Below are 22,036 nucleotides of genomic sequence, written 5' to 3' on the forward strand. Positions count from 1 at the left end.
ATTATTATTATTATCATTGTTATTGTTATCATTGTCGTTATTATATTATAATGATCATCCTTACCATTTTGATTAATGCTATCAATATCATGAATGCCAATATCACTGTAACAGTCATTCCTACAACTTTGAATTTCATTTCAAGCTAGGTCATAACGATATAACATTAGAAATATATAACAAAGTCATAATGACAACATACCTTATGACATCACGAAATCCAACAATTATTATATCAATAGGAGTGGAGAGGCATTACCAATAATTATTGATTATGAAAATCAATCATCAAAACCATTACTATCTCTACTACTTACACCATCATCGTACATTATTGCACATTACCTCACACAAAAGGCCATCATTATAAGTATCCCAATTGCCGCCAATACATATCGATAAGTCCTCGTCATTCTGAATCTCTGGAAGAAATAGAAACAAAAAAACATGCTTTATATACATACATACATATATATGTATATATATGTATAAATATGCATATATATAAACATACACACACACACATACACACACACACACACACACACACACACACACACACACACACACATATATATATATATATATATATATATATATATATATATATATACTATACACACACAAACACACACACACACACACACACATATACATGTATGTCATACATGTATGTGTGTGGGCGTGCGTGAATATGTGAGTATGTACATATGCATACATAAGTATTCATATACATACATATGTATATATATACTCATAAATATATATATGTATATATACATATATATATATATATGTATGAAAATACATATATATACATACATACATATATATATATATATATATATATATATATATATGAACTGCATTCATGTTGACAAATGTATTAAAAGTATGAATGAGAATGAATATATTCACAATACAAGAGATGTATTTGACCGGTTTCGATTCTATCTTTGTCAGAAATACATGATTTTGTACATGAAACCGGTCAAATACATATCTTGTATTGTGAAGATATTAATTCTCATTCATACCTTTTAAATATATATATATATATATATATATATATATATATATATATATGAACACAAACACAATGTTACCTGTAAATCTTATTGTTAAGGTGCTCGTCCCCTATTTTGATAAGCTTTCAGACCCTTTATAGCTTCTTGAATATTTCCTCAAGCGAAGCTGTAAACACTTTTGGTAAAATGGCATCGCCATGCCTAACAACTTTTTTGATTGATACTTTATAGATTTCTTTATGGGGCTTGATGGTCGTTGTCCCATCTTCGTATATATCTTCCAATAATTTGCAAAAGATTTCCGATACTCTTCTTTTCCAATAGCTTCTAGGATTGCTGTTATCTGTACAGATTTAAATGCCTTTTCGTAATCGACGAATGCCATACACATGTTTTTTTTTTTTATATTCATTTATCTTCTCTCTTATTTAGGGGGACAGACGCATATCCATACAGTAAAAGCACCATTCCACTTGCGTACTTTAACATCACGAGAATATATTTTCTGGATATATATTCACAGCATGAAAACCTATATACTGAATTATGTGTACATTCATGCATTAGTGTTCTTGACATATAGCCTAGGCAGCTATATTTCATCTCTCCCTATCTCTCCTATTGAAAACACACGATGCTTGTTAAAACAGATGTAGGGACAGATGTATTTTTTTTATTATTGCAGTATTTCCTTTCCAACGTTGAAACTCTTACTCCCTTTTCACATTTATGCGAAATTGCACTTTGCCTTCAGTCTCACTAAGTATTGCAGAAGAAAAACGGCCTCAAAATCTGTAACGCCATTCAGTATTAGAATAAAATGTATATATATATACATACACACACACACACACATGTATATATATATATATATATATATATATATATATATATATATATATATATATATATGACTTCCCTGCCCCGTCCCTGCGACAAGAAAACGATAATATCTAATTTAATCCGAATCTTGAAGCATGCAAAGCATTATCACCGGTTCTTGGAAAAAATATAGTGTTGGTCTTTTTTCTTCTTTCAATTTCTCCTAGTGGGTGTGTATGCGTGTGCGCGTGTGTGTTGTGCATGTGTGTGTGTGTGAAATTAGAATATATATATATGTGTGTGTGTGTGTGTGTGTGTGTGTGTATGTGTGTGCGTGTGCGTGTGTGTGTTATTCGTGTGTGTGTTCTGCGTGTGTGAGAAATTGGAATATGTGTGTGTGTGTGTGTGTGTGTGTGTACATGTATAAGTATATATTTGTTCTTAGGTAGGTAAGATAATTCTCAGTAAAGGCCTCTTCTTCGGCGGACACAGAAGACAAAACTTTGACTAGATAACCGTACGACTGCTGCCTCGCGTTTGCCTTGGCTATTGTAAACAAACCAGAATAATGTCGGACATTTTCCTTGACTCCGAGTCGAAGTCACCAAATTTTTTAAAACTGTGTCCGAATGTTCTAAAATTATGGATTATTAAGGACACACAGTTGGGCCCATGTGGTCAGGTCAAAGCCATGCTATTATTTCCAAACTTCCAAAGTAAGAATTTCTTATGATCATTGGGTTCAGCCGTGTAGCTTCCATTACCTTTTACTTTTCTTGGAGAGTGTCTATCAGCGAAAAAAGCTATGTTTTGCTTTCACACAAATATTAATCCCCCTCCCACATCCGGGTAGCCTAAAATCCCGATTCATAATTCCTTACACAAAATAACTGGGAGGCGGCCTCATAGTCCTATGTGGTGACAACTAGAGTGAGGTATGGGCGATCTCTCTCTCTCTCTCTCTCTCTCTCTCTCTCTCTCTCTCTCTCTCTCTCTCTCTCTCTCTCTCTCTCTCTCTCTCTCATCTGTTGAACCAGTTGTTTATAGTGGTTCACTAATTTGTGAATATTTGTACTTGTAGTTTGAGTGGTGTATTGTCTATAGCATATATATATATATATATATATATATATATATATATATATATACACATAAAAGTATAAATGTATGTGTATTTATATCTACCTATTTATCTATCTATTTATATAAATACACACACATATGAATATATACAATTGTAATAGATAATAAACAACATTATGATGATGGAAACAATATATAGCAGTGGTAACGGATGTGAGTTATTTTACACACGCACACACACACACACACACATACATAAATACACACACACACACACAAATATATATGTATATATATACACTTATACAGATAAGCAAGCTAAAAATATTTATATTTCAATCAAATATATGATGAAATCCGGAATTCTTCCTGGTTCATCTAAAATATATATAGGGTATCTTAGAGTGCCTGTACTTAGAAATGTTTTCTAAATAAGGTCAGTTATCGAGATTGCAAAGCGCCACGTTTAATTAATTCTCAGATCTATAGAATTGCGACTTTTCAAACATGTTATATGGTTGAACAGTTGCATTAAGGCAAAGTAAATAGCGAATATGTCCCTCTAGAACCGTAACACGCTGTCCAAGAAAACTAGTTCTTGATAATGATACCCTGATTATAAGATTTGGATTGGTAATAAGTTAGGGCAAGTGTGATTTAAGCCTGGTCACCATGGAATAGTGAATTAATCTCTTTAAAACATGATCAAAACTACAGGCTAATCTTTCATGTGAAGTAATGTTGCTTATCAGTGCATATAATAAATGCATTAATTGCGCACATACACGCAACTTTTATCAAGGGAGTGTAACATTACCGACATTAAATTACAGCTCCTTTCATTAATAATAGGTATTAAAACTACTCAAATAAAAATGAATAAATCAACAAAAAAATAGATAAGACTCCGTACCTTACTCAGTGACTGCTTGAACTCTCCACGTCGGAGGAAGCCTGCAGACTGTTGCACTCTGACTAATTTCAATCTCGCTCTCTCACACTTGTAACGTATCACAACTGGTGTTTTGATAAGCAGGTATAATTATTAAACCTGTGGAAATGCTCACAAATGCACATACACACACACACACACACACACACACACACACACACATATATATATATATATATATATATATAAATATAAAGACATATACACACATATATATAACACACACACACACATACACACACACACACACACATATATTTATGTATGTGTGTTTGTGTGTATACGTAAACATATATATGTATATATAAATATATATATATGTATGTATATATTCACATGTACATATATACATTTATATTCACACACACACACACACACACACACACACACACATATATATATATATATATGTATATGCATACATACATACATATATACACATATATGTTTATATGTAAATTTATATGCATATATGAAATATATATAAATATACATACACACACACACACACACACACACACACACACACACACACACACATATATATATATATATATATATATATATATATATATATATATATATATATGTATAGGTGCATATATGCACAAATATTTTCATGAATGTGTATATACAAATGGTGCAACTAGTATTTTAATTAATTCATAGGTGTACTTAGTAAACCTGTGAACACACACACATACATACATACATATATATATATATATATATATATATATATAAAGATATATATACATATATATGTATATATATAGAAAGATATATATACATTTATATGTATATATATATATAAATGTCTGTATACATATATATGTATGTATATAATTATATACACACACATACACATACACACACACTGTATCACGTAGGCCTCTCCCAATCTTTTCCAACTTTGTCTGTCTTTCGTTTTTTATTTCCAGTCTTGGTCTCCATATTTTCGTCATTTCGTCTTGCCATCTTGTCATTGGTCTTATCTATAGCCAAGTCTGTTACTTTCTTTGTCCATCTGTCGTCCTGTCTCCGACATATATGACCTGTCCATTGCCTTTTTTTATTTTTGATTCTCCCGAGTATGTCTGTTTCCTGGTCCACGTCACCCTCATCCGATCTCTTAGGCTAATTCCCAGAATCAACCTCTCTCTCCCTCTCTGAGCACTTATTAGTTTCCTCTCCAGTAATTTGGTTGTAGTCCATGTTTCTGTTACATAGGCTATAACTGGGAGGATGCATTGGGTAAAGACATTTCCTTTTAAACATAATGGAAAGGAGCCTCTTAGTATGCTACTGTCTCTGCCGAAGGCGCTCCAGCCTACACTGATGCGTCACTTAATTTCCTCTTCACTAGATGTGTTTGTCTGCACGAGTTGTCTGCATGAGTTGTCCTAGGTATATATGCTTCGCCTTTAGCATGTATCTGTTCGAATGGACCTCTACTGTTGAACATGATCTTAATCTTTATCTTGTTCATCCTAAGTACGACTTTGAGACTTTCTCTATTCAGATCGTTTATTAGTTGCTGCATTTTATTTTCAGATTCACTGAAGAGAACAATATCATCTACAAATCTTAGATTGTTTAGGTATTCGTCTCCTATTTTGATACCCTTTCCGTTCCATTCTAGCTTCTTGAATATTTCCTCAAGGCAAACTGTATACAGTTATGATGAGATAGTATCGCCCTCTAACACCTTTCTTAATTGGTATTTTATCGGTTTCTGTGTAGGGCTTGATGGTTGCTGTCCCATCTTCATATATATCTTCCAATATTTTACAATATACCTCCCTACTCCCTGTCTTCGAATAGTTTCTAGTAATGCTGGTATGAGTCAAATGACTTTTCATAATTGATGATTGCCATACACAGGGGTTTCCTATATTTCGTGCATTTTTTCTCTTATTTGGGTGAGCGTGTGAATGTGGTCTATTGAGAATCCACTTAGGAAACCTGCCTGTTTTCTAGGCTAGTTAGAATCCTGTGAAAGCCTTCCACTATTCTTATGATTTCATTCTTATTATATGTCACTTCTATGTATGGTTTCTTTATTACATATATTTGATTTCTCCCTATTCCTAGTCTATGTGACTTGCATACACATACACAAGGTCATGTACACACAAACATGCATGCACCTGCGCACTTCCGTCCATACGTGCTCATACGTTTGACCAGTGTCTGTCTGAGCGCACATACGCACTACGTTATAATGAGCCAATGCATTATAATGTATATAATTTGTAGGATTGCAGCAGAGGAGTTGAGGGAAGGAGGTGGATAATGTGGGAGAGAAGGATTTAGCACGATGTTGAAATGGGTAAGGATAGTGTTTGGGGTTAGAGGAAGTTGGAAAGGTGATTTTGTATCTAGCAGTTTTTCGGAGAGGTATCTCGGCCAAGCGCGTCCACGGGTTGCGGGGTCAGCATCTGGCACTAGATTGAGGTGCCATCGCTTGAATTACGCTTTGTTAATGCATATTTTATCTGGCGTATCTTCTGTCGAGTGGCTGATAATACTTGTTGCTTTATGGTAACCATGTTTAATTAAACCTACCTGATTTTGTGATGTACTGGCTGTTCCTTAGCGATTCTACTTGAGGGAAAACTGTAATACCCTTGCGATTTGGCACTGTGGGTATGGGGACATGCTTGTCATTTTTTTATGATTTTGTAATTTGATATTCTTTTTCTGTTCTATCTACTGTGGCATTCTCGATGAGTATTGGGACCTTATGAACTTATTCCTATGGTAATGGAACCTAGTATTACTAGTTTCTGGCACTCCTTTTAATTTAAAAGTCCATGTATGCATGGTACAATATTGAATTTTATAGACTTGTGATACCTGAGGATGAATTATTATTTTTATTTTGGTTGGGATATATGCTCTAAATATACACTATCACATCACAATCACAGATCACTTCTCACTCGTAATTTTTAGCACTTATCATGACTGACCTATCCACGACACCTCTCTTACTCATAGCCTCCGGGCTAGTACAGTGGTAACGTGTCGGCCTCCCATCCGAGGGGTCGGCGGGCGGGGCGAGAATTTGCAGTCGTTGCCTGGAGGTTACTGCAGTGGCTGGGCACCACGGCGGGTGAGGACTAAGTTCATCCGAGTCAGCAACAGCTGACACACGTTAGCGAGTAGGCATTAGTCAACACAGGCCAGGCTCTTCTCATGGGCATAGCCCGGGCAAAGCTGGAGTGCAGGCCCAGGCAATGGTCAAATATATTAGTATATTAACAATATGTAAGAGCAATTACTTATCTTCAGTTTTTCTACATTATCCATCCCTGTGAATGCAAAGCGCGAGACTGTAAACTAAAGTGCATGTTTAACATTTTACAGGCATTTTACATAGAAAATATGCTATTGTGTTCTTTTGTGTGTGTTAATTAATGCTATAAGATAATATCAGTGATGAAAATTAAACCGAGGCAATTTATGGCAGGCTGTGTTTACCTCGTTGTCTCGGTTACTTAAATATTTTAGTATTAGTACAGTGCTACGGCTCCATACATACAATGTGCAGGGCAATTGGTGTGCATGTCATTGTGATGTAAATAGAAAAATGAAGATAAGCAATTATTCTTATATACTGTTATTCCTTATATTTTGTTATTGTATAAGCATATTTCACCATTGCTTGGGCCTGCGTCTCGGAGGAGATACTTTTCAATTGCCACACAACCATTGTCACATATGGAAACAAAACACAGACACACACACACACACACACACACACACACACACACACACACACACACACATATATATATATATATATGCACACACACACACACACACACACACACACACACACACACACACACACACACACACACACACACACACACACACATATATATATGATATACTATATATGCATATATATATATGTATATTTATATATATATATGCTTATATAAATATATATAAATATATATACATACATATCTATCTATCTATATCTGTATATGCATATATATACAAACATACACACACACACACATATATATTAGCATATATCTATACATATATATATATATATATATATATATATATATATATATATATATATATATAAATACATATATGCACACACACACACACACACATATATATATATATATAAATATATACATACATATATACATATTGTTTTCATGTGTGACAACGGATAAGAGTGGCCATTAACGAGCTGGACTGGCGCTGGAGTGCAGGCCCAGGCAATGGTGAAATATATTTGTACAATAACTATATATAAGAATAATTACTTATCTTCATTTTTTCTATATTATCGCACTGACATACACATCAGTTGTCTTGCAAGTTGCTTATATTTTTTCTCCCATCTCCTCCTTATTCTTTACAGAGTCCTACAATGCCCCTAATTCCTCTACTGAACTGCCGCAATACAACGAAAGCCCTGACGGTATATATATCTTCCATCTACCCCCTTAACCCAATGCCGACGGGAATGACGTGTACATTGTATGTCATGCCCGCTGTGAGTTTACTTGTTTGATTGTTTTTGCTACACTTGCACTAAGTCGCCAATGAGCCAATTACGAGTACTGCCTGTCTCGCACGTTTACGCTTTTCTTTGATATACGAAAACATTTTACGTTATCTCGGATACCAGAGTGGCCTGGTACCCATATTAGCTTGATTGAATTGTTGGCACCATGTAGATTACGAATAATATTATCCAGCAGTTCATTTTTAGTGGTTTATAATGATATACTAGCTTTAAGTGAACTTAAGTGAATCAGAAAATATAACTATTCTATCGTGGGTCGTCGATAGTGCAAAATCTAAAGCTTTATCAATGGCAAAAAGTTCAGCAAGAAAGATCGATGTATGATTCGACAGTCTGAACTTTAGTTCACTTTCAGTCGACCATACACCCACACACTCATCTGTCTTGGAGCCGTCGGTATATATATAAAAAAGGGAGATGTTTAACAAGGATCTCTCTGAACCTCTGGCGTACCTCTACCTCTAGAAAAGTTGGGGTGTCCCATGGCGCTATGTTTGACTGAACCAGGGTATCGATGGTAGAGAGATCTATACCGACTTTCTCGACGAGGTAGTGGAGTCGCATGGCAAAGGGCCTAGAGCCTCCATTGCCATTAGGGTGGCTCGGGTATTGAGCCACCTTTGCGGCATAGGTCAGTGCTAATTGGCCGCGTCTGAGTCGGAGGGGAAGTACTCCTGACTCCACCTCAAGACGCTCGATCCAAGTGCATTTTAGGGCTCCAAGACACACACACAAACAAACAGCCTGCACAGCATTCAAACCTCTCAAACTTGATTGCGATGCCGAGCCATACACGATTGACCCATAATCTACTTTAGACCTAATCAGGGCTTTATATATCATCAGTAAAGACTTTCTATCAACTCCCCATTTGTTACCAGAAATGCACTATATTAAATTTAATATTCTTTAACATTTATTATTTAACTGACCAATGTGGTCTTTCCATTTAAATCTACGATCAAAGAGTAGACCAAGAAATCTAGCAGAATTTTGAACAGGTATTGGGTGATTGTCTAGAGTTACCCTGACGTTCGGCTTCTTCCTATGTGAAAAATTACCCCAAATACTCTTTCTTGTGGAAAACTGAAAACCCTACTGGAGGCCCCAGTTATGAATCATATTCAGTGCCAGTTGGATGCGAATTGCCGAGAATTCTGCATTACTGCCGGAATGCCATAATGCACAATCATCAGTGTACAGTGAATATTTAAGATTCCGAGGAGGAGCTGGTAAGATATCATTTATCATACATAGAAATAATGTTGGTGATAAGACACTTCCTTGTGGGACCCCGTTTGACTGGAATGAAATGTCCAAAAAAGTGACATTATCAAAAAACAATTTGACAGCAAAAGTTCTGTCAGAAATAATTTTTTTAATAAAACAGTCCAAGTTATGACGTAATCCAAAAGCATAAAGTTTTCTGAGTAGGCTATATCGAAATGTCATGACATAAGCTTTTTCTATATCTAAAATTACTGAAATCAAATAATTTTTGGGGGGCAATTGCCTCTTGAATATGACTGTCCAGTTTTACTTGTTGATCGAGAGTTTGGCGTCCCTTTCTGAAGCCGCACTGCTCATCAACTAGCAAATTACTGGAATTTAAAAAATGCAGTAGCCTACTGTTTACAATTCGTTCCATGACCTTGCATAAGCAACTTGTCAACGCAATTGGGCGGTAGAAGATGGCAGATCTGGGATTACCTCCTCCTTTCAATATGGGAATGATGTGGGCAAAATGCCTTGAATTTAGAAAAGTGTGGCTTTTCCAAATTTCATTGTATACTTCTAGCAACTTTCACTGCATCATGATTAAGATGCTTAATCATCTCATATCGAATCTCATTAGGGTCTGGGGATGTTCCTCTACAGGTTTCTAGGGCTCGGACAAGCTCATCCATTGTTAGATCTTTATTATAATCAAAGTTATCTGTGGTAAAGTGAATAGGTTGCAGCTCAGCCGCTTCCTTGATGGTCAGGAATGCAGGATGGTAATTGTCTGAGCTGCTTGTATAAGAGAACTGCCTGGCTAGTGCATTAGCAATGTCTCTAGATGAATCGAAATATGTACCCTTGTGAATGATGTTTTTAATTCTGAAAGATTTATTGTAGAGACAAATCTCCGTCAGGAGTCTCTTCTTGCTTGTCTTATTATTCTACGAGCCCTAGCTCTTGCTTGTTTGTAATTGCAAAAGTTCTCGTTATTGATGTTATTTTTGAAAAGCCTGTAGGTCCTATTATGTTGGTACAGCGCCCTGTGGCAATCTGGTGTCCACCATGGAACTCTATGCTTAACGCTATCTGTCGAAGTTTTAGGAATTGATAGCAATGCTGCATCTAAAATCGAATATTGTTTACTAATTCATCAATGGTTTCTCCAGTAAGTTCTAGCTTGACGCTCCTTGTGAAGGTGACCCAGTCTGCTCTTTGTATGTTAAATTTAAGCGCTGAAGGCGTTCGCACTGTGTCGCATGAATACTCAATAAAAATAGGATGATCACTTCCCAACAAGTCGTTAATGGTGTGCCACAGGCACTTGGGTGCTATTGATGAAGAGACCAGTGATACGTCAATAAAGCTTTAATTACCGGTATTATCGTCCGGGGTATCATTCCTTGTCGGACTACCATCGTTCAGAAGGACCAGATCAGACTCATTAACCAACTGAACTACTTGCTTACCTCTACCATCCACCCGCAGGGAACCCCATAACGTATGATGAGCATTATAATCACCTAGAATTAATTTATTTTCCGGCAGACTATCCTGAAGAGCAAAGAGCTCATCATAGATTATCACATTATCAGGTGGACAATAAACTGAACATATAGTCAGATACGTGACATTAAATTTTATTTTGCATACGAGAAACAAAAGTAGAATTAAAATTCACTTCAGTAAAAGGGAGGCTTTGGTGGAGCTACATGGCGAGTCCGCCTCCACCCCTACCCTCACGGTCTCCGACATAAATATGGTAGTTTCTCAGGGAAACGGCCTCGTCAGGGACGAGGTGTGTTAAATGCGTTTCTTAGAGAACTATAATATCGTGACCATAGGACGAGACTAATAATAGTCCCAAAGGGTTAAAAAAAAAAAAAAAAAAAAAAAAAAATTCTTGGTAACTTTTGGTATCAACCTAACAGCAGTAGTTAAGAGAGTTTTTTTCCATCCTCTACCCCCCCCCCCCCCCTGGAAGACTGGTTGCGTTCTCCAGTACCAAAGGGGGATCGAGTTATGTGGAGGACACCTTACCGCCGAACTTGCTAAGGCGAAGGACGGTAATTCAATACCCACCCCCCAAGCGAATATGGGAGTTCGCAAGGAACTCCGTTAGGCTCAGGAAAGTCATATGAAAGGGTAAAGAATTCAAAATAAAAGAAAAGGTGTGCCCAAAAGACGCCTTAGACGACTGGGCCTCCCTACTCAGGAGTCAAAGCCCAAAAGGGCTACCTTAGTGTAGTAGAGAGCTGCGGGTCTGAGGAAGGGTGATGACTTCGCCTACTGTAGTCTCGTGTCACCTGCTAAAGCAAGAGCACTGAAGATGCAGGCAAAGCACTAAAAAGTGCAAAAGGATCTGTAATAACAGTTTTTACTCTATTTCAAATTACTTTAGAAACTCAGAAGCAACAATGTCAAGCGACATGAGAGGCCCCGTGCTCCAGGGTAGCTCTTGTGGCACGAGACATATTGTTTATTGCTACTTTGTTATCAACAAGTTCGCTCATCAAAATTTCATACACAAGTGGGGGGGTCCACCATCGATATTTAGAGCACTAGAAAAAACACATTTTTCCCGCCAATTCAAATCAGGTAAGGTCCTTTGTGGCTAAGCACTAGCAGAGCCATCTATGTGCAAAGACATTTCACAAAATATATAATAAATGAACACAGCATTTTTCCTATTTTTTATTCATTTTCCCTGGTGGCACTGGGTTAAACGTTCTACTGGTAATTTTCAGCAATATTTGGACAACTGGAAACTTTCCACCTCACTAGCTTGAAGCATTTATTCTACCTTTTATTAAACCTAATAAATCCAGCACCCTCACTCAACACTACCGTCCCGTTATTCTTACTAGCAATTTATACAAACTGCATAAAAGAATGGTCAATCTACACCTTATGTTGTACCTTGAATCCAACAGCTTTCTATTGTATTTACTTCGACCTGTAAAAGATATACGATACTACTTAGTGATATTATATTCTGAAACGGCTATCATCTCACGGCATAAAGGGGAACATGGGCGCCTTCATTAAATTATTATTTTCCAATCATACTTTCCAACTCAAATTTGCCTCTTCAACTTTGTCATCTTGTCCTCAATTTGAAGGTGTCCTATTGACGACTCAGGTGTCACCACTGACGAGTCATTGGGAGCGAACACTTTCCTATTTGCATTAAATAAAAATGTGACACAACAAGAATGCCTTCAACGCCGAAATTTAACGTAAACAGAGCAGACTGGGTCGCCTTCACAAGGAGCTTCAAACTCGACCTTGGAGTAACCATTAATGATAAAGTAAACAATATTCAAAATTGTATACTAGATGTAGCAATGATATCCATTCCTTAAAACTTAGCCTTAAACATAGAATCCCATGGTGGACACTAGATTGGCGCAGGGCTCTGTGTGATCGCAATAGGGCTTTTCAAAAACGTCATCATAATGATAACTTTTGCAATTACAAACTATCAAGAGCTAGGGCTTGTAGAACAATTAGACAAACAAAAAGAGATATGGTATCTATGGCAATGACCATGCTGACAAATTACCATCTTGCATTCCTGACTACCAAGGAAGTGGCTGAGTTGTAACCTATTCATTTTGCCACAGGAGATGAATGGTTACAACCAAGACCTAACAATGAATGAGCTCGTTAGAGCCCTAGAAGCCTGTAAAGGAACATCCCCAGGCCCCAGTGAGATTCGATATGAGATAATTAAGCATCTTAATTATGATACCATAATTAAGTTGCTAGAAGTCTGCAATGAACTTTGTAAAAGCCAGACTTTCCAAACTCATGGCACTTCGCCCACATCATTCCCATATTGAAAGGAGGGGGAAATCCCAGATTCGTCATCTCCTACCACCCATTTGTGTTGACAAGTTGCCTATGCAAGGCCATGGAACGAATTGTTAACAGTAGGTTATTGCATTTCTTAAATTACAGGAATTTACTAGTTGATGTGCAGTGCGGCTTCCGAATGGACTTGTAAAACTGGACAATTACATTCAAGAAACATTTACAATTTTAGATTTCAGCATTTTTTTATACAGAAAAACCTACGACATGTGCATTATGGCATTCCAACAGTAATGTAGAATTCTCTGCAAATAGCATCCAACTGGCACTGGACATGATTCCAGTGGAGTTTTAAGTTTTCCATAATGATGAGTATTGGCGTACTTTTTTCGCATAACAGGAAGCTAAACATTGGGCTGACTCTAGACAACCACCCAATACCTTTCCAAAATTCTGTTAGATTTCTTGGTCTACTCTTTGATCATAGACTCAATTGGAAAGACCGCATTGGTCAATTATAGAATAAAGGTCAAAGAGCACTAAATTTCTTAAGGTGCATTCCTGGTAATAAATAGAGAGCTAATAGCACACCTTTCCTAAAGATAATAAAGCCCTGATTAGGTCTAAAGTAGATTATGGATCAATTGTCTATGGCTCGAACTCAATTTTGAAAGGATTGGATGGCACACTGATATATATAAATTATAACCCTCCCTGACCAGGACTCGAGCCCAGACACTTCATGTATGACCCAAAACAACCAGTACTAAACCAGCTGTACCGCACAACCCGTTAAAGGGAGTGTGCAACTAAGATCTAACTAGATCCAAAGACAATACCTATCTACTCATACTAGAGTAATGATAGCGAAAGGTTTACACACTCCTCGTGGGTACTTAGTGGAAATTAATTTAGAAATTCAAATACTAAGTCAGATGTACTGAGGTATTTATGAATGATGAAATAATGCATTGGCGCATTGATATAGATGAATTACAATCCTCCTTGACTAGGACTCGAACCCTGACACTCCTGATATTTTTTATATGACCCAGAGTGACCTGTACCAAGGAACATACAATCAGGTAGCTTCATTTCCCCTTATGCTATTGAACTAAAAAAATGAAACCGACTTTTTTCTCAAGAGTATTCTGACGGCTGTTAATGGTAAGGAACTTTTCGTTATCAGAAATAAAGAGGTGGTAAATTTTTGTTTTACTTCGGCTTATTATACGAATATTAAGAAAACTATGAAAATAATTATCGATCTTGCTATATCTAATATCTCACAGCGAACTTTCACTGGGTAAACGTGATGACGTCCTTAGCTCTGCCCCATTTTTTGACTGGTTCAATCTGTTTTTTTCAGTGCATTTTCTTTGGTTCAGTTATAACAGCAGTAGAAAAAATAATCGAAAACGAAACCATGAAAAACAAGAAAAATAGATAAAAACTATACTTGCAAAAAAAAAAAAAAAAAAAAAAAAAAAAAAGCGGGGCTTAGCTAGGAAGTTGCCAATGCACTGGGTTACCTTGGACCAGTAATAAGCCAGCCATACCACCCGACCCACTAAAAGGAGTATACAACTAGCTCCATAGAAATTACCTACAGTACTGTGTGATGCAGCGGAGCAGAGTAAAGTTTTACACACTTTCCCCGTGAAAATTGATATAGGAATTCAAATCCTAAGTCAGATGTACTGAGGTATTTTTGAAAGATGGAATAATGCAGTGGCGCATTGATATAGATAAATGACATCCCTCCCTGACCAGGACTCGAACCCAAGTGTGGCCCAGAGTGATCAGTGTATATATATATATGTATATATATATATATATTTATATTTAGATACGATGAGTTGCAAAACCTTATGCATCTTCCACTTTTCATACAAAAAACAATGTATGTAATAAGAAATTTTTTTGACTGAATCAGAGAAATGCATTTAAACTTTCTACATCCTTGCGAAGGGAAGAGTGGTGTGTAGAAACAATATAAGTTGCAGAGAAGGCCTTTAGTTCAGGACACTACAGTGACATCGTATATATATAAATATATATATATATTTATTTATAATTATACATTCTTATATATAAAATATATATATATATATTTATACATTCTTATATATATATATATATATATATATATATATATATATATATATATTTATACATTCTTATATATATAAATATGTATATTTATATTTATAAACAAATATATATATGTATAATAAATATATATACACACACATAAACATACATACATATGTATATATGTATACACTACTCAAAACAATTAAGGAACACTTTATTTTTGGGATATCACAGACATATCGTCGCAGAAACTGGCGGCACGCTCTGGCCACATGAGGTCGGACATTGTCCTGTACCAGAAGAAATCCGGGGCCCACTACACCGGCGTAGGGTCGAACAATGGGTCTGATATCTTCATCTCTATACCTAACAGCTGTCAGGATACCTTGATTAAGTACATGAAGGTCTGTGCGACCCTCCATAGATATACCTCCCCAGACCATAACCGACTCACCACCAAATGAATCATGCTGAACGATGTTGCATGCCGCATATCGCTACCTACGTCGTATCCAGACTCGGTCACGTCTGTACAATGCACTTATCCATGAGCATTATTGGGCGCCAGTGGCAGTGGAATTGATTCACAGGTCGCTAAGGTTGCAAACTAGCGGAGTGGCAATCTTCAATGCGACGATATGTCTGTGATATCCCAAAAATAAAGTGTTCCCCTAATTGTTTTGAGTAGTGTATACATATATACATATGTATGCATGTTTATGTGTGTATATATATTTATCATACATATATATTTGTTTATAAATATATATATATATACACATTTATATATATATGTAAGAATGTATAAATATATATATATTTATATATATATAAGAATGTATAAATATATATATATTTTTTTTATATAAAAGAATGTATAAATATAAATATATATATATATATATTTATATATTTATATGTATACGATGTCACTTTGGTGTCCTGAACTAAAGGCCTTTTCTGTAGCATCCCAAAACCCCTAACTCTTCAATACATTGTTTCAAGTTGTATCACGGTCGCTACAAAACACGATATCATCTAAGTTTGTTTGCTGTTGACTGGCCCTCACGTTCTCCGGACCTGAACCCCATTGAGCACGTCTGGGACATTATGTATCGGCGCATTCGGCAGAGACTGTCTAGGAGCTTACCAATGTGCTGATCCAGGTCTGGCAGGAGATCCCCTAGGACACCATCCGCCGCCTCATCAGGAGCATGCCACGACGTTGTCGAGAGTGCATACAGGTGCGTGGAGGGCATACCCACTACTAAAGTGGCTGTGCAATGTGTTGTGCTGCAAATTCATCATTTCTTCCATTGTCATTTCTCTCTACAGGCACTTTGTTTTTCAACATCATTTCGTAATTCGGTCCTCCAAGGGTTAACTTTTGTTCTTCTTGGCCAGTTTGACGCTCTATTGTTCAAGGTACATTGGGAATTTAGTTTCAGTACAAAATTTGTAACATTTGCACAATCGATATTGAGTTTTGAAATTAAATACAAGTGTTCCCCTAATTGTTTCGAGCAATTTATATAAACATAAAGATACATACACCGTGTTGATACTACGGTAGAAAAATCCACAATAAATTTACACATGCACAACCGTATATATATATATATATATATATATATATACATATACATACACACATATATACATATATATACATATTCATTTATATATATATATGAATACATATTCATATATATATATATATGAATATATATATATATATATATATACACTGTTGTGCATGTGTATGTTTGATAGGTAATGTAGACTGCATTACCTTAGATGAATCCTATTCTCGGAGAAAGGGGGGAGGGGAGTGCAAGTAAAAGAAGATTGAAAGCTATGATAGTTTGCAGTTAAACAAAAAAATGATCAGTCAAGAGCAATGGCTTGGAATATTAACCCAACCACCACGGAATTATGTTCTGCCCCTGTAGTTTTTTTTTTTTTTTTTTTTTTTTTTTTTTTTTTTTTTTTTTTTTTTTTTGCGAATATTGTTACTTACAGATGGCTCCAAATGTACTCATCAGTAGGCCCTAGTGACCGATCCTGATTTCCATGTTCCTTGAATTGGCGGGAAAATGTGTTTTTCTTTTTAATGCAATTGATATCGATACTGTTATGATTATTATTGATGTTGTGATTATTAAAATTGTTATTAAAACCTTGGTAGCATTTAAAACAATGAAATAATGCAAAAGACCCATTCCAAAAGTCAAGGAAAAGGGTAAACAGGTGAAAAAGGTAGGACTAATACCTGACTCATTGGTGACTAAACATCTTGTAGAGCCATCTGTGTGTAAACACAATAAATAAACTTGCATTACAGTGAGCATGGCATTTATTCCTGCCATACATGCCGATTGAGTTAAATAATATAACATTTCTAAATGTTTTGCGTAAGGTGATATTGATTGTGAGAAAGAGGCAGATTAGACTCCATGAGAAGGGAAACCTTTGAAAATTTAATTCTGACAGGAAAATAGCGGACAAGACTAAACGCATAGTAGTCTTTTTATATGTGTATAATTGTGTACGGATATATATATATATATATGGATGTACAACAAATTAATCAGATAAACGTAGATAGATATAGCTAGACAGTATGAGTAAAAAACAGGCATTAGTTCATAGAAAGAAACATGTTGAACTTAGAACAGGTGCATATGCTGGAACATATGGCCATGCAAGTGTGTGAATTTTGTGCCACGCCAGCTTTTTCAATACTACACGCAATCTGGTCTTCGTCCATGCGCTTCCTAACCCATGCTTCAGCACTAACAACATCTGTGTCCATCTTGGGGAGGCCCACGCCCCTCGATCGACTTTGCCACAAAGGTCTGTAGTGAACAAAAGTCGAGGTGTTAATGCTTATACACATACATATACATATGTATGTATATATATAAATACATATATATATTTAAAGTTATTAATTTGTATATGTAGAAAAGGTATGAATGAGAATGAATATATATATATATATATATATATATATGTATATATAACTATGTGTATATCATTCATATATTTATACATATATATATATAAATATGTGTATATATTTATATATTTATATATGTACACATACATATATGTGTATATATTCATATGTATATTATATATATATATATATATATATATATATATATATGTATATATATGTATAACAATCCTCCCTGACCTGGCCTCGAACATAGGTCACTCCGGGTATGAGAACGGAGGGCCAGTACTAAACCAACCATGCCACACGACCCTCAAAAGGAATGTGCAACTAGGATCTAACTAGCTTCCATAGACATTACCTATCTACTCGTACATGAGTAATGATAGCGAGGTTTTACACACACTCCCCGTGGGCACTCGGTGGAAATTGATTTAGAAATTCGAAACCGAAGTCAGTGACCTAGGTTCGAGGCCAGGTCAGGGAGGATTGTTATACATCTATATCAATGCGGTATCTGACTTCGGTTTCCAATTTCTAAATCAATTTCCACTGAGTGGAATATAGCTAGCAGGGGTTTTACGAAAAATAAAATAAAACTTCTACATTTAATTTTAAAAATTGAACATAAAAGAACACATAATAAAGTTGAAGTAAAAACAGACTGACCTCAAAACTAAAAACAAAACAAAACAAAGATTAAACGTAAAGAAACAATAACACTTAAACTGCACATGCAGGACAATAGAACTGAACACAAACGACAAAAAAAAAAAAAAAAAAAAAAATCAAATACTAAAGACGGTCCAGTATAACATTGAATAACTATTTAAGAGGAAGATATAACTATTTAAATATCCACCATCCCTTTATCTTGCAGTCCAAAACAGCACTCTACTTAACATCGAACAGGAGCAAAGGGGCGCCTTGCAATACGAACCCAGAGGCTAACACACGAACAAAGTATATGATAACTTTTAGATAGCACTGAATAAAAAAGCCAGTCGCCTTCACTGTTCCACTATAGAAGTAAAGGGGACCGTCCCTGAAAAAATGCCGATTTTCACTTTTTTGTTGAAAAATAGAAAATGGTCTTACAGATTTTTATGAAATTTGGTAGGATGAAAGAGTACTTTATTACGCATCTTTATACTGAATTTTATTTAATTTGACCGAAGGGAATTGTAGGCACAACAAAAAAACAGATTAAAAAAAAAAAAAAAGGTTAACTCTAGCCTTCTCACATCCCAAAGTTATCCCTTAATTTTCTATATTACTTTTGCTGAGAAAACCTCTAGGTCATATAAACAAAACGTATTCCAATTTGGAAATTTATTAATAAATTTATTTTACATACCTGCAAAAAAAAGAGAGAATAAAAAAAGTTAAATATTCGTTTAAAAAATATATTTTGAATTAAAAAAAAGCGATAAGTAGTTCTATGCGCATACTGACGTTCTGTCCGAAATATGAAGAAAAATAACTTTACGAGTAATCGACCTTCAAACTTTTTTCATAATTTTCTATTAATTTTTCATATTTTTTCGCTTGCTTACTGGCTACTTTTTACAACAATTGCTCTATCTCTTGTTCTTTATTTAATTCAGATCGGATCAATAGTTATTGCACATCACAAAATACAATATACAATAGCACTGAAGACATCCTACGCCGTAACTATGCGGTCCACGTGACCATAAAATAATGTTGTAATATCTCGCTTTTCTGCCGTCAGGAGTCCTCTATAGCTCATATTACCCTCCACCTCGGTTGTCTCATTTTCTTTTTACCCCCCACCCCCCCGACCGAAAATGGGAGGTAGGGAAGATAAGGGGGTGTAGGGTAAATATAAATATGCTCTTACGTAATCACCCATAAGCAAACAGGGTGTACAACGGGAGGAAGGGAGAGTAAGAAGAAACCTTATCCTAAAACATGTATACTACTACTTATGGTTCCTGGTCCCCTTTCAAGTGAGTTGAGGAAAAATGCTCAACTTGGTTCAAATATCCCTTCGTAGAGTACCATGGGCTACCAACCCACTCCTCGTCGCCTAGGAAGGCAGACACGGCACACTGGCACACGCGCGCACACTCATACACTCACGCGCACTCATACACTCGCGCGCACACTCATATACTCGCGCGCACACTCATACACTCGCGCACACTCATACACTCGGGCGCACACCCATACACTCGCGCGCACATTCATACACTCGAGCGCACACTCATACACTCGGGCGCACAGTCTAGAGTGTTTCAATAAATCCGACTTTTTCAGAATCATTCAGCAAGTTGCTAAACAGGCGCCTACTATGCTTAAACGACGACATGCAAATTATTAGACAAATCAAAAAATATCTACTATTCGCAATTTTTGATTAAAGTATAATACCATTTCCGGCGCTGGGATGAGGTGCGGTGACCCGCATGACCCACGGAAGGGCATTTCGGTTCATCCGACATTATGGCAGAATCAAACATAAGGTAACTTAGGTCATTGCGAATGATTCCTGGGGACTTCCGTAAAGATTCCCAGTCACTATGCATTTCCATATAAACTTGTGCTACCTTAATAATGCACTTTACTCGCTCGCCTATATTGTGGTGACGATCTCGTCAGTGGCAATATGGCACTTCGACGTGGTGGTTTGCGCCGTGCCGATACACGTATACTGAAAGAGTTTGATACCATTGATGTTTTGCCACCTAGACCACTGACGAAGAGTGACATTCTTGCTCGATACTGTGCCTTAAAAGGACATGGTAACCAGACACTAAAAGGATGGTCAAAAGATAGCTTGCCATGCAATAATTTGACTATTACGGAATCTCAGATTTTATCCAAGTTGCTGGCGGAAATTGCTGCGTTGAATAGCAAATTCGGCATTAAGACAGTATCACCTTGGTATATGAAAAAAAAAAATAAAGAAAATAAAGAAAGAGTACTACGACTCCATCAGAAATGTAACACTGAAGACAAAATTCTCGAAAACTGTGATTGTGTCATTCAAGGCAAAGAAACAACCCCGAGAAATCCTCAAGGAAGATATTGATTGGTATGATGCAAAAGTACAAGGAAGCAATGGATCACTCGGAAGTGTTGATTATCAGGCGCAAAGACGGGAATTTAACAGACCGAAATGGAATCAGACTAACAATGCAGAAGTCCCATTTATATGCAACAGTGAAGATATTGCAGAAATGTCTTTTGCCAGTTGGTGTCAGGTGGCTGGGATTTTTTTGTTCCCTCCTACACATCTGCCTGACCATTGACACCATATTGACCAAGCTGGAAGGAGTTTGTGATGGTGATTTGCCCAATAAATCGAAGATTGGAATAAAGAACACCATAAAGTGTCTGAAAGCACTGAAAAAAAAAATCCAAGAACAATCAGAAGTATTTTTGATTTTGCAAAAGTTTATTTCATGTGCTGGCGTTCTGCTGTGGACAGCAATAAAATGACCCTTTTCAGAACTGCTATTGAA

The 22,036-nt window shown here is 36.1% G+C and overlaps 1 protein-coding gene across 1 annotated transcript in view; it reads right to left on the reverse strand.

The window, feature by feature from the left end:
* LOC125036644 overlaps window positions 1–3,935 on the reverse strand; it is a 14,907-nt gene extending 10,972 nt beyond the window's left edge. Inside the window, exons 1-2 of the mRNA XM_047629421.1 lie at window positions 3,847–3,935; window positions 346–422 (exon numbers count right to left, since the gene is read on the reverse strand). Of these exons, the coding sequence (XP_047485377.1) occupies window positions 346–413 (68 nt within the window). The 5' untranslated portion in view covers window positions 414–422; window positions 3,847–3,935. The remainder of the gene's footprint in view (window positions 1–345; window positions 423–3,846) is intronic.
* Window positions 3,936–22,036: the final 18,101 nt, after the last annotated feature.

The sequence above is a fragment of the Penaeus chinensis genome, chromosome 21 (genome assembly GCF_019202785.1).
Source record: "Penaeus chinensis breed Huanghai No. 1 chromosome 21, ASM1920278v2, whole genome shotgun sequence".
In the NCBI taxonomy this organism is placed as follows: Eukaryota; Metazoa; Arthropoda; class Malacostraca; order Decapoda; family Penaeidae; genus Penaeus; species Penaeus chinensis.